General features: G+C 46.4%; 1 protein-coding gene across 1 annotated transcript in view; it reads right to left on the reverse strand.

The window, feature by feature from the left end:
• The window catches only part of PMPCA (peptidase, mitochondrial processing subunit alpha), a gene marked incomplete at its 5' end in the record, with an annotated part of 86,768 nt that extends 75,642 nt beyond the window's left edge, over positions 1 to 11,126 (reverse strand). The window contains 6 exons of the mRNA XM_088456261.1: positions 1,180 to 1,443; positions 3,719 to 3,819; positions 9,418 to 9,512; positions 9,609 to 9,691; positions 10,697 to 10,776; positions 10,924 to 11,126. Coding sequence (XP_088312387.1) covers positions 1,180 to 1,443; positions 3,719 to 3,819; positions 9,418 to 9,512; positions 9,609 to 9,691; positions 10,697 to 10,776; positions 10,924 to 11,126 — 826 coding nt within the window. The remainder of the gene's footprint in view (positions 1 to 1,179; positions 1,444 to 3,718; positions 3,820 to 9,417; positions 9,513 to 9,608; positions 9,692 to 10,696; positions 10,777 to 10,923) is intronic.
• Positions 11,127 to 14,566: the final 3,440 nt, after the last annotated feature.

Consider the following 14,566-nt stretch of genomic DNA (forward strand, 5'->3'; position numbering starts at 1 on the left):
CTGAGTCTGTATATAGGAGACTGCGCTGAGTAATGTGATATGTGACACCTGTATATATGTGTGCTCCTGAGTCTGTATATGGAGACTGCGCTGAGTAATGTGATATGTGACACCTGTATATCTGTGTGCTCCTGAGTCTGTATATAGGAGACTGCGCTGAGTAACGGGATATGTGACACCTGTATATCTGTGTGCTCCTGAGTCTGTATATAGGAAACTGCGCTGAGTAATGTGATATGTGACACCTGTATATCTGTGTGCTCCTGAGTCTGTATATAGGAGACTGTGCTGAGTAATGTGATATGTGACACCTGTATATCTGTGTGCTCCTGAGTCTGTATATAGGAGACTGCGCTGAGTAATGTGACACCTGTATATCTGTGTGCTCCTGAGTCTGTATATAGGAAACTGCGCTGAGTAATGTGATATGCGACACCTGTTTATATGTGTGCTCCTGAGTCTGTATATAGGAGACTGCGTTGAGTAATGTGATATGTGACACCTGTATATCTGTGTGCTCCTGAGTCTGTATATAGGAGACTGCGCTGAGTAATGTGATTTGTGACACCTGTATATCTGTGTGCTCCTGAGTCTGTATATAGGAGACTGTGCTGAGTAATGTGATATGTGACACCTGTATATCTGTGTGCTCCTGAGTCTGTATATAGGAGACTGCGCTGAGTAATGTGATATGTGACACCTGTATATCTGTGTGCTCCTGAGTCTGTATATAGGAGACTGTGCTGAGTAATGTGATATGTGACACCTGTATATCTGTGTGCTCCTGAGTCTGTATATAGGAGACTGTGCTGAGTAATGTGATATGTGACACCTGTATATCTGTGTGCTCCTGAGTCTGTATATAGGAGACTGCGCTGAGTAATGTGATATGTGACACCTGTATATCTGTGTGCTCCTGAGTCTGTATATGGGAGACTGCGCTGAGTAATGTGATATGTGACCCCTGTATATCTGTGTGCTCCTGAGTCTGTATATGTGTATCAGTGGGAATAGCACCTGCTGTATCACCGATGTCCATACACTATATATTATACCATGTGCATCTCATTGCTTAGTGTGTGCATCTGTATTTTCTTTTTCCCGCATTGTACTACAAGTCTCAGCATGGTAGGGTGGGCAGTCTATATACCTTGCCTGGCAGCCCTCGGTGTGTTTTACCTTGACAATCCCTCCTGTGTATTGAGCGATGGATCGGTCGACGCTCCGGGGTTTCCCAGATGCCCATACAGGCTCCACCTTTTGCAGGTACTTCTTGGCACACTCCAGTAGCTGCTCATGTTCGATGCCCACTCCAGCCAACACCATCCGATCCGGGGTGTAGTAGTTGTGCATGTATAAATGCAGAGTATTCCGGGTGATCTTATCAATGTTCTCCACTGGGCAGAACCTTGGGAGACCGACCGTGTTGTCGCGATATGCTGCCTGCAAAAGTATCATTGTACAAATGAGCTGAAGGATGTTACATGGGTCTAATAGTTTGCCAATGCAGCACTGGGGCAGAGATCCATTAGGGAGGGTGGATCTTGCCTCAGACTCTGAAACTGCAGGAAAAACATCAGTGATAACCTAAAACCAATCTGCCTATCTGAGCACCCAAAGTCACAAGTGACACTGCTGGTCTACAGACCTCATTCCATAGTGACACTGCTGGTCATAGATCTCATTCTATAAGGTCAGGTGACACTGCTGTCTATAGACCTCATTCCATAGTGACACTGCTGGTCTATAGACCTCATTCCATAGTGACACTGCTGGTCATAGATCTCATTCTATAAGGTCACGTGACACTGCTGTCTATAGACATCATTCTATAGTGACATTGCTGACTATAGACTTCATTCCACAGTGACACTGCTAGTCTACAGACCTCATTCCATAGTGACACTGTTGGTCTACAGACCTCATTCTATAAGGTCATGTGACACTGCTGTCTAAAGACCTCATTACATAGTGACACTGCTGGCCCATAGATCTCATTCTATAAAGTCACAAGTGACACTGCTAATCTACAGACCTCATAATCTACAGACCTCATTCCATAGTGACACTGCTGACTATAGACCTCATTCCATAGTGACACTGCTGACTATAGACCTCATTCCATAGTGACACTGCTGACTATAGACCTCATTCCATAGTGAAACTGCTGGCCCATAGATCTCATTCTATAAAGTCACATGACACCGCTGGTCATAGATCTCATTCTATAAGGTCATGTGACACTGCGGTCCATAGAGCTCATTCTATAAGGTCATATGACACTGCTGTCCATAGACCTCATTCCATAGTGACACTGCTGGTCATAGATCTCATTCTATAAGGTCATGTGACACTGCTGTCCATAGGCCTCATTCCATAGTGACACCGCTGGTCATAGATCTCATTGTATAAGGTCATGTGACACTGCTGTCCATAGACCTCATTCTATAAAGTCATGTGACACCGCTGGTCCATAGACCTCATTCTATATAGTCATGTGGCATAGATCTCATTCTATAAGGTCATGTGACACTGCTGTCCATAGACTTCATTCTATAAAGTCACATGACACTGCGGTCCATAGAGCTCATTCTATAAGGTCACGTGACACTGCTGTCCATAGACCTCATTCTATAAAGTCACATGACACTGTGGTCCATAGAGACTCCGCTGGTCATAGATCTCATTCTATATAGTCATGTGACACCGCTGGTCCATAGTTCTCATTCTATAAAGTCATGTGACACTGCTGGTCCATAGATCTCATTCTATATAGTCATGTGACACCGCTGGTCCATAGACCTTATTCTATATAGTCATGTGGCATAGATCTCATTCTATAAGGTCATGTGACACTGCTGTCCATAGACTTCATTCTATAAAGTCACATGACACTGTGGTCCATAGAGCTCATTCTATAAGGTCACGTGACACTGCTGTCCATAGACCTCATTCTATAAAGTCACATGACACTGCGGTCCATAGAGCTCATTCCATAGAGACTCCGCTGGTCATAGATCTCATTCTATATAGTCATGTGACACCGCTGGTCCATAGATCTCATTCTATATAGTCATGTGACACCGCTGGTCCATAGATCTCATTCTATATAGTCATGTGACACCGCTGGTCCATAGACCTCATTCTATATAATCATGTGACACCGCTGGTCCATAGATCTCATTCTATATAGTCATGTGACACCGCTGGTCCATAGACCTCATTCTATATAGTCATGTGACACCGCTGGTCCATAGAGTGTTCCCTGCCAATTGTAAATATACTATAACAAAAGGACAGCAAATACTTCCATTTGGACTCATCTGCAGTCTGTGTACTCACTGTCCCCATTACTTAGAGATATAGACATAATATAAATCACAGACATCTGCACTGTTATATATAACCATGTAAGTACAATAGCCCAATAATAACTGGGCCCATGGTATGTCTATATCAGGCTGCCATCTATTCGCTAGCGTATACTGTAGGCGACACATCTGCAGCCGGCTTCCAGCACACGGCAGGGAGCATGAAGCCAGTTCTGTGCTACGCTTCAGGCATGCAGCACCACGGCAGGGAGCATGAAGCCAGTTCTGTGCTACGCTTCAGGCATGCAGCACCACGGCAGGGAGCATGAAGCCAGTTCTGTGCTACGCTTCAGGCATGCAGCACCACGGCAGACAGAGTTCTGCATGGAACAGAGCACAGCACTCACTGCGTGAATCATCTCTGTTAGCAGCGGTTCTGGGTCAGGTCTCAGGTTAAGGTCCTCTAACTCAAAGCGCACAGCCATCCGCGTCATCTCCAGCTCCTCATCTAGAAGACACACACAGGTGACAATCTCAGGAACTGCGGCCACCGAGACATTCATTGGAAAATATTCATATTATGCAGAATAGACAATGTTTTGTTTCTTTCATTTGGTGTGTGACTTGTACAGCATGTCACTAGGTGGCGCTACTGAGCACACAGCCCAGCCACAGTCTGCACTGCTCACTGGGAGGCAGTAACAGGGGCGCTTAGGTTATATACTCTATAATTCAGCTTCAATTATTACAGCTACCCAGCTTCTCAAATGTATTAATACATATATTTATATGCCAGACAGCGTCTCTTTACTTCTTTTATATGTACAATAACAGGTCCCCAGGTAAAAGTACCTGCAGAAGAGTGACAGAAACTGGTGCACAGGCACAGAAACCGCATAACAGGCACAGAAACCGCATAACAGGCACAGAAACCGCATAACAGGCACAGAAACCGCATAACAGGCACAGAAACCGCATAACAGGCACAGAAACCGCATAACAGGCACAGAAACCGCATAACAGGCACAGTAACCGCATAACAGGCACAGTAACCGCATAACAGGCACAGAAACCGCATAACAGGCACAGAAACCGCATAACAGGCACAGAAACCGCATAACAGGCACAGAAACCGCATAACAGGCACAGTAACCGCATAACAGGCACAGTAACCGCATAACAGGCACAGAAACCGCATAACAGGCACAGAAACCGCATAACAGGCACAGAAACCGCATAACAGGCACAGAAACCGCATAACAGGCACAGAAACCGCATAACAGGCACAGAAACCGCATAACAGGCACAGAAACCGCATAACAGGCACAGAAACCGCATAACAGGCACAGAAACCGCATAACAGGCACAGTAACCGCATAACAGGCACAGTAACCGCATAACAGGCACAGTAACCGCATAACAGGCACAGTAACCGCATAACAGGCACAGTAACCGCATAACAGGCACAGTAACCGCATAACAGGCACAGTAACCGCATAACAGGCACAGTAACCGCATAACAGGCACAGTAACCGCATAACAGGCACAGTAACCGCATAACAGGCACAGTAACCGCATAACAGGCACAGTAACCGCATAACAGGCACAGTAACCGCATAACAGGCACAGTAACCGCATAACAGGCACAGTAACCGCATAACAGGCACAGTAACCGCATAACAGGCACAGTAACCGCATAACAGGCACAGTAACCGCATAACAGGCACAGTAACCGCATAACAGGCACAGTAACCGCATAACAGGCACAGTAAGCGCATAACAGGCACAGTAACCGCATAACAGGCACAGTAACCGCATAACAGGCACAGTAAGCGCATAACAGGCACAGTAACCGCATAACAGGCACAGTAACCGCATAACAGGCACAGTAACCGCATAACAGGCACAGTAACCACATAACAGGCACAGTAACCACATAACAGGCACAGTAACCACATAACAGGCACAGTAACCACATAACAGGCACAGTAACCGCATAACAGGCACAGTAACCGCATAACAGGCACAGTAACCGCATAACAGGCACAGTAACCGCATAACAGGCACAGAAAGCACAGTAACCGCATAACAGGCACAGTAACCGCATAACAGGCACAGAAACCGCATAACAGGCACAGAAACCGCATAACAGGCACAGAAACCGCATAACAGGCACAGAAAGCGCATAACAGGCACAGAAAGCACAGAAACCGCATAACAGGCACAGTAAGCACAGAAACCGCATAACAGGCACAGAAAGCGCATAACAGGCACAGTAACCGCATAACAGGCACAGTAACCGCATAACAGGCACAGAAAGCGCATAACAGGCACAGTAAGCGCATAACAGGCACAGTAACCGCATAACAGGCACAGTAACCGCATAACAGGCACAGTAACCGCATAACAGGCACAGAAACCGCATAACAGGCACAGAAAGCACAGTAACCGCATAACAGGCACAGTAAGCACAGAAACCGCATAACAGGCACAGAAAGCACAGAAACCGCATAACAGGCACAGAAAGCACAGAAACCGCATAACAGGCACAGAAACCGCATAACAGGCACAGAAAGCGCATAACAGGCACAGAAAGCGCATAACAGGCACAGTAAGCGCATAACAGGCACAGTAAGCACAGAAAGCGCATAACAGGCACAGAAAGCGCATAACAGGCACAGTAAGCGCATAACAGGCACAGTAAGCGCATAACAGGCACAGTAAGCGCATAACAGGCACAGTAAGCGCATAACAGGCACAGTAAGCGCATAACAGGCACAGTAAGCGCATAACAGGCACAGTAAGCGCATAACAGGCACAGTAAGCGCATAACAGGCACAGTAAGCGCATAACAGGCACAGTAAGCGCATAACAGGCACAGTAAGCGCATAACAGGCACAGTAAGCGCATAACAGGCACAGTAAGCGCATAACAGGCACAGTAAGCGCATAACAGGCACAGTAAGCGCATAACAGGCACAGTAAGCGCATAACAGGCACAGTAAGCGCATAACAGGCACAGTAAGCGCATAACAGGCACAGTAAGCGCATAACAGGCACAGTAAGCGCATAACAGGCACAGTAAGCGCATAACAGGCACAGTAAGCGCATAACAGGCACAGTAAGCGCATAACAGGCACAGTAAGCGCATAACAGGCACAGTAAGCGCATAACAGGCACAGTAAGCGCATAACAGGCACAGTAAGCGCATAACAGGCACAGTAACCGCATAACAGGCACAGTAACCGCATAACAGGCACAGTAACCGCATAACAGGCACAGTAACCGCATAACAGGCACAGTAACCGCATAACAGGCACAGTAACCGCATAACAGGCACAGTAACCGCATAACAGGCACAGTAACCGCATAACAGGCACAGTAACCGCATAACAGGCACAGTAACCGCATAACAGGCACAGTAACCGCATAACAGGCACAGTAACCGCATAACAGGCACAGTAACCGCATAACAGGCACAGTAACCGCATAACAGGCACAGTAACCGCATAACAGGCACAGAAACCGCATAACAGGCACAGAAACCGCATAACAGGCACAGAAACCGCATAACAGGCACAGAAAGCACAGTAACCGCATAACAGGCACAGTAACCGCATAACAGGCACAGAAAGCACAGAAACCGCATAACAGGCACAGTAAGCGCATAACAGGCACAGTAACCGCATAACAGGCACAGTAACCGCATAACAGGCACAGTAACCGCATAACAGGCACAGAAACCGCATAACAGGCACAGAAACCGCATAACAGGCACAGAAAGCACAGTAACCGCATAACAGGCACAGAAACCGCATAACAGGCACAGAAAGCACAGAAACCGCATAACAGGCACAGTAAGCGCATAACAGGCACAGTAACCGCATAACAGGCACAGAAAGCACAGTAACCGCATAACAGGCACAGTAACCGCATAACAGGCACAGAAACCGCATAACAGGCACAGAAAGCGCATAACAGGCACAGAAAGCACAGAAACCGCATAACAGGCACAGTAAGCACAGAAAGCGCATAACAGGCACAGAAAGCGCATAACAGGCACAGTAACCGCATAACAGGCACAGTAACCGCATAACAGGCACAGAAAGCGCATAACAGGCACAGTAAGCGCATAACAGGCACAGTAAGCGCATAACAGGCACAGTAACCGCATAACAGGCACAGTAACCGCATAACAGGCACAGTAACCGCATAACAGGCACAGTAACCGCATAACAGGCACAGAAACCGCATAACAGGCACAGAAAGCACAGTAACCGCATAACAGGCACAGTAAGCACAGAAACCGCATAACAGGCACAGAAAGCACAGAAACCGCATAACAGGCACAGAAAGCACAGTAACCGCATAACAGGCACAGTAAGCACAGAAACCGCATAACAGGCACAGAAAGCGCATAACAGGCACAGTAAGCGCATAACAGGCACAGAAACCGCATAACAGGCACAGAAAGCGCATAACAGGCACAGTAAGCACAGAAACCGCATAACAGGCACAGTAACCGCATAACAGGCACAGTAAGCACAGAAACCGCATAACAGGCACAGAAAGCGCATAACAGGCACAGTAAGCGCATAACAGGCACAGTAAGCACAGAAACCGCATAACAGGCACAGAAAGCGCATAACAGGCACAGTAAGCGCATAACAGGCACAGTAAGCGCATAACAGGCACAGTAAGCGCATAACAGGCACAGTAAGCGCATAACAGGCACAGTAAGCGCATAACAGGCACAGTAAGCGCATAACAGGCACAGTAAGCGCATAACAGGCACAGTAAGCGCATAACAGGCACAGTAAGCGCATAACAGGCACAGTAAGCGCATAACAGGCACAGTAAGCGCATAACAGGCACAGTAAGCGCATAACAGGCACAGTAAGCGCATAACAGGCACAGTAAGCGCATAACAGGCACAGTAAGCGCATAACAGGCACAGTAAGCGCATAACAGGCACAGTAAGCGCATAACAGGCACAGTAAGCGCATAACAGGCACAGTAAGCGCATAACAGGCACAGTAAGCGCATAACAGGCACAGTAAGCGCATAACAGGCACAGTAAGCGCATAACAGGCACAGTAAGCGCATAACAGGCACAGTAAGCGCATAACAGGCACAGTAACCGCATAACAGGCACAGTAACCGCATAACAGGCACAGTAACCGCATAACAGGCACAGTAACCGCATAACAGGCACAGTAACCGCATAACAGGCACAGAAACCGCATAACAGGCACAGAAACCGCATAACAGGCACAGAAACCGCATAACAGGCACAGAAACCGCATAACAGGCACAGAAACCGCATAACAGGCACAGAAACCGCATAACAGGCACAGTAACCGCATAACAGGCACAGTAACCGCATAACAGGCACAGTAACCGCATAACAGGCACAGTAACCGCATAACAGGCACAGTAACCGCATAACAGGCACAGTAACCGCATAACAGGCACAGTAACCGCATAACAGGCACAGTAACCGCATAACAGGCACAGTAACCGCATAACAGGCACAGTAACCGCATAACAGGCACAGTAACCGCATAACAGGCACAGTAACCGCATAACAGGCACAGTAACCGCATAACAGGCACAGTAACCGCATAACAGGCACAGTAACCGCATAACAGGCACAGTAACCGCATAACAGGCACAGTAACCGCATAACAGGCACAGTAACCGCATAACAGGCACAGTAACCGCATAACAGGCACAGTAACCGCATAACAGGCACAGTAACCGCATAACAGGCACAGTAACCGCATAACAGGCACAGTAACCGCATAACAGGCACAGTAACCGCAGAATAGGTGCTTTTATGTGTAAGCTGCCATTTACTTTAATTTTCTATGAATAGATCGTTCCTAGTGGCCCAGGTTTGAGAAATGATTACATTGGGAAGGTGAGGTGCAGGCTGATTACTGTGTGATGACAGAAGTCAGCCAGGATCACTAGGAAATGAATGTAAGTTACTGATGTCACTGCGACTAAACGGCTGAGACAGCGAATGTTATAGGTCAGGCTGACACTAAGCCGGGAGACAGCGCTTACATCTGCGCTATCAGTGATTACAGGAGACGCCTTACCAGACAGCTGGGGCTTCAGGACCACCTCCGCCAACAGGCTGACCACGGTGTCCAGACCTTTAGCATCTGCAGAGACCGCGTACATGGTGGTATCTCTAGAACATGACAACATGGAGGAGTCACCAGATTGTGCTACACATCACTCCATATTCACAAACCTTAGACAAGAAGGGACAGAACGTGACGCTTACCTGGAGGTCTGACAGTCACAGATTCCCCCGTGTTTCTCCAGTGTCAACAGGATTTCATCTTTACTGCAGAACTGAGCTGTAGACTACAACATAAGGGGTAACATAAACCTCGCTGTGTTATCTGGCACTATGAGGCCTGGGGGCACGTGTGATGGGATGTGTCCTCTGGGGTAATAGCTCAGGCACAGTGATCACACCACATCCTACTGCTCTAAGCAGGAAGAACTGAGCTATATACTACAACAGGGGGGTAACATAAACCTCGCTGTGTTATCTGGCACTATGAGGCCTGGGAGCACGTGTGATGTGTCCTCTGGGGTAATAGCTCAGGCACAGTGATCACACCACATCCTACTGCTCTAAGCAGGAAGAACTGAGCTATATACTACAACAGGGGGATAACATAAACCTCGCTGTGTTATCTGGCACTATGAGGCCTGGGGGCACGTGTGATGTGTCCTCTGGGGTAATAGCTCAGGCACAGTGATCACACCACATCCTACTGCTCTAAGCAGGAAGAACTGAGCTATATACTACAACAGGGGGATAACATAAACCTCGCTGTGTTATCTGGCACTATGAGGCCTGGGGGCACGTGTGATGGGATGTGTCCTCTGGGGTAATAGCTCAGGCACAGTGATCACACCACATCCTACTGCTCTAAGCAGGAAGAACTGAGCTATATACTACAACAGGGGGATAACATAAACCTCGCTGTGTTATCTGGCACTATGAGGCCTGGGGGCACGTGTGATGTGTCCTCTGGGGTAATAGCTCAGGCACAGTGATCACACCACATCCTACTGCTCTAAGCAGGAAGAACTGAGCTGTATACTACAACAGGGGGGTAACATAAACCTCGCTGTGTTATCTGGCACTATGAGGCCTGGGGGCACGTGTGATGTGATATGTCCTCTGGGGTAATAACTCAGGCACAGTGATCACACCACAAGAACTGAGAAATACTATATTACCCTTCTGTCCCTTTATTACGGGAAGATTACACAGGAATATATGGTATTACATAGCTGGGTGCGCCTGGGAGAGCGGTGTCACACTGTAACATTGTGTATGGAAATGATACTTACGGAGAAAGCCAGTTTTTCCAGAAAGTGGGAGATGCCGCTGAGATATTTGTTTTCGTGCCTGGAACCCGAATTGATCAGGACTGTAAGAGACACATTAGGTGATATTCTGGGAGGGAAAAGCTGGGGTAATAGCTCCGCTCTCTCTGGGTATCATTAGAATTCCTCTTACATCTCCCATTTGGAGACTTTCCCAATCCTGTACTAATAACACAATCAGTAATACTTACGCCCGACCGTACAGAACTGCCCGAACTTATTCTGAGACGCCACGCGTAACCCATTCTCCAGAGTGGTCACTTTAGTTTCAAATTTCTCCTGTCCGTCAACTCTTGCAAAGACCGGCTTGGGAACTCCGGGTAAGGAAGAGGTAAGAGGAATACTGGGGTAGGTGCTGCCACTGCTGTACCTCCTATACGCTGGTACCCCAAATCTGACAGAGAAAACGGGAACAGATCAAGGCCCAGATCCAAAGAATCCACCTTCAGCACTAACAGTAATGGGCACAGAGTACTAACTAAGCCGGCTGATGTATCACCGGTGACAGGTCACCATCTATAACGCTATATATATATATATATATACAGATGGAGACCTGTCAGTGAGAGTTACATGGAGGATACATGAGAAGTGGTGCTGGGCAGTGATATATACAGGCAGTATAATAGCAGATACTGAGAGTTACCCCCAGTATATATAAGAAGTGGTGCTGAGCATATATACAGATGGAGACCTGTCAGTGAGAGTTACATGGAGGATACATGAGAAGTGATGCTGGGCAGTGATATATACAGGCAGTATAATAGCAGATACTGAGAGTTATCCCCAGTATATATAAGAAGTGGTGCTGAGCATATATACAGATGGAGACCTGTCAGTGAGAGTTACATGGAGGATACATGAGAAGTGGTGCTGGGCAGTGATATATACAGGCAGTATAATAGCAGATACTGAGAGTTACCCCCAGTATATATAAGAAGTGGTGCTGAGCATATATACAGATGGAGACCTGTCAGTGAGAGTTACATGGAGGATACATGAGAAGTGGTGCTGGGCAGTGATATATACAGGCAGTATAATAGCAGATACTGAGAGTTACCCCAGTATATATAAGAAGTGGTGCTGAGCATATATACAGATGGAGACCTGTCAGTGAGAGTTACATGGAGGATACATGAGAAGTGATGCTGGGCAGTGATATATACAGGCAGTATAATAGCAGATACTGAGAGTTACCCCCAGTATAAATAAGAAGTGGTGCTGAGCATATATACAGATGGAGACCTGTCAGTGAGAGTTACATGGAGGATACATGAGAAGTGATGCTGGGCAGTGATATATACAGGCAGTATAATAGCAGATACTGAGAGTTACCCCCAGTATATATAAGAAGTGGTGCTGAGCATATATACAGATGGAGACCTGTCAGTGAGAGTTACATGGAGGATACATGAGAAGTGATGCTGGGCAGTGATATATACAGGCAGTATAATAGCAGATACTGAGAGTTACCCCAGTATATATAAGAAGTGGTGCTGAGCATATATACAGATGGAGACCTGTCAGTGAGAGTTACATGGAGGATACATGAGAAGTGATGCTGGGCAGTGATATATACAGGCAGTATAATAGCAGATACTGAGAGTTACCCCCAGTATATATAAGAAGTGGTGCTGAGCATATATACAGATGGAGACCTGTCAGTGAGAGTTACATGGAGGATACATGAGAAGTGGTGCTGGGCAGTGATATATACAGGCAGTATAATAGCAGATACTGAGAGTTACCCCCAGTATATATAAGAAGTGGTGCTGAGCATATATACAGATGGAGACCTGTCAGTGAGAGTTACATGGAGGATACATGAGAAGTGATGCTGGGCAGTGATATATACAGGCAGTATAATAGCAGATACTGAGAGTTACCCCCAGTATAAATAAGAAGTGGTGCTGAGCATATATACAGATGGAGACCTGTCAGTGAGAGTTACATGGAGGATACATGAGAAGTGGTGCTGGGCAGTGATATATACAGGCAGTATAATAGCAGATACTGAGAGTTACCCCCAGTATAAATAAGAAGTGGTGCTGAGCATATATACAGATGGAGACCTGTCAGTGAGAGTTACATGGAGGATACATGAGAAGTGATGCTGGGCAGTGATATATACAGGCAGTATAATAGCAGATACTGAGAGTTACCCCAGTATATATAAGAAGTGGTGCTGAGCATATATACAGATGGAGACCTGTCAGTGAGAGTTACATGGAGGATACATGAGAAGTGATGCTGGGCAGTGATATATACAGGCAGTATAATAGCAGATACTGAGAGTTACCCCCAGTATATATAAGAAGTGGTGCTGAGCATATGTACAGATGGAGACCTGTCAGTGAGAGTTACATGGAGGATACATGAGAAGTGGTGCTGGGCAGTGATATATACAGGCAGTATAATAGCAGATACTGAGAGTTACCCCCAGTATAAATAAGAAGTGGTGCTGAGCATATATACAGATGGAGACCTGTCAGTGAGAGTTACATGGAGGATACATGAGAAGTGATGCTGGGCAGTGATATATACAGGCAGTATAATAGCAGATACTGAGAGTTACCCCCAGTATATATAAGAAGTGGTGCTGAGCATATATACAGATGGAGACCTGTCAGTGAGAGTTACATGGAGGATACATGAGAAGTGGTGCTGGGCAGTGATATATACAGGCAGTATAATAGCAGATACTGAGAGTTACCCCAGTATATATAAGAAGTGGTGCTGAGCATATATACAGATGGAGACCTGTCAGTGAGAGTTACATGGAGGATACATGAGAAGTGGTGCTGGGCAGTGATATATACAGGCAGTATAATAGCAGATACTGAGAGTTACCCCCAGTATATATAAGAAGTGGTGCTGAGCATATATACAGATGGAGACCTGTCAGTGAGAGTTACATGGAGGATACATGAGAAGTGGTGCTGGGCAGTGATATATACAGGCAGTATAATAGCAGATACTGAGAGTTACCCCCAGTATAAATAAGAAGTGGTGCTGAGCATATATACAGATGGAGACCTGTCAGTGAGAGTTACATGGAGGATACATGAGAAGTGATGCTGGGCAGTGATATATACAGGCAGTATAATAGCAGATACTGAGAGTTACCCCCAGTATAAATAAGAAGTGGTGCTGAGCATATATACAGATGGAGACCTGTCAGTGAGAGTTACATGGAGGATACATGAGAAGTGATGCTGGGCAGTGATATATACAGGCAGTATAATAGCAGATACTGAGAGTTACCCCCAGTATATATAAGAAGTGGTGCTGAGCATATATACAGATGGAGACCTGTCAGTGACAGTTACATGGAGGATACATGAGAAGTGATGCTGGGCAGTGATATATACAGGCAGTATAATAGCAGATACTGAGAGTTACCCCCAGTATATATAAGAAGTGGTGCTGAGCATATATACAGATGGAGACCTGTCAGTGAGAGTTACATGGAGGATACATGAGAAGTGGTGCTGGGCAGTGATATATACAGGCAGTATAATAGCAGATACTGAGAGTTACCCCCAGTATATATAAGAAGTGGTGCTGAGCATATGTACAGATGGAGACCTGTCAGTGAGAGTTACATGGAGGATACATGAGAAGTGGTGCTGGGCAGTGATATATACAGGCAGTATAATAGCAGATACCGAGAGTTACCCCCAGTATATATAAGAAGTGGTGCTGAGCATATATACAGATGGAGACCTGTCAGTGAGAGTTACATGGAGGATACATGAGAAGTGGTGCTGGGCAGTGATATATACAGGCAGTATAATAGCAGATACTGAGAGTTACCCCCAGTATATATAAGAA

The sequence above is a fragment of the Taudactylus pleione genome, unplaced genomic scaffold, assembly GCF_031769625.1.
Source record: "Taudactylus pleione unplaced genomic scaffold, aTauple2 ptg000694l, whole genome shotgun sequence".
NCBI classification, from domain to species: domain Eukaryota; kingdom Metazoa; phylum Chordata; class Amphibia; order Anura; family Myobatrachidae; genus Taudactylus; species Taudactylus pleione.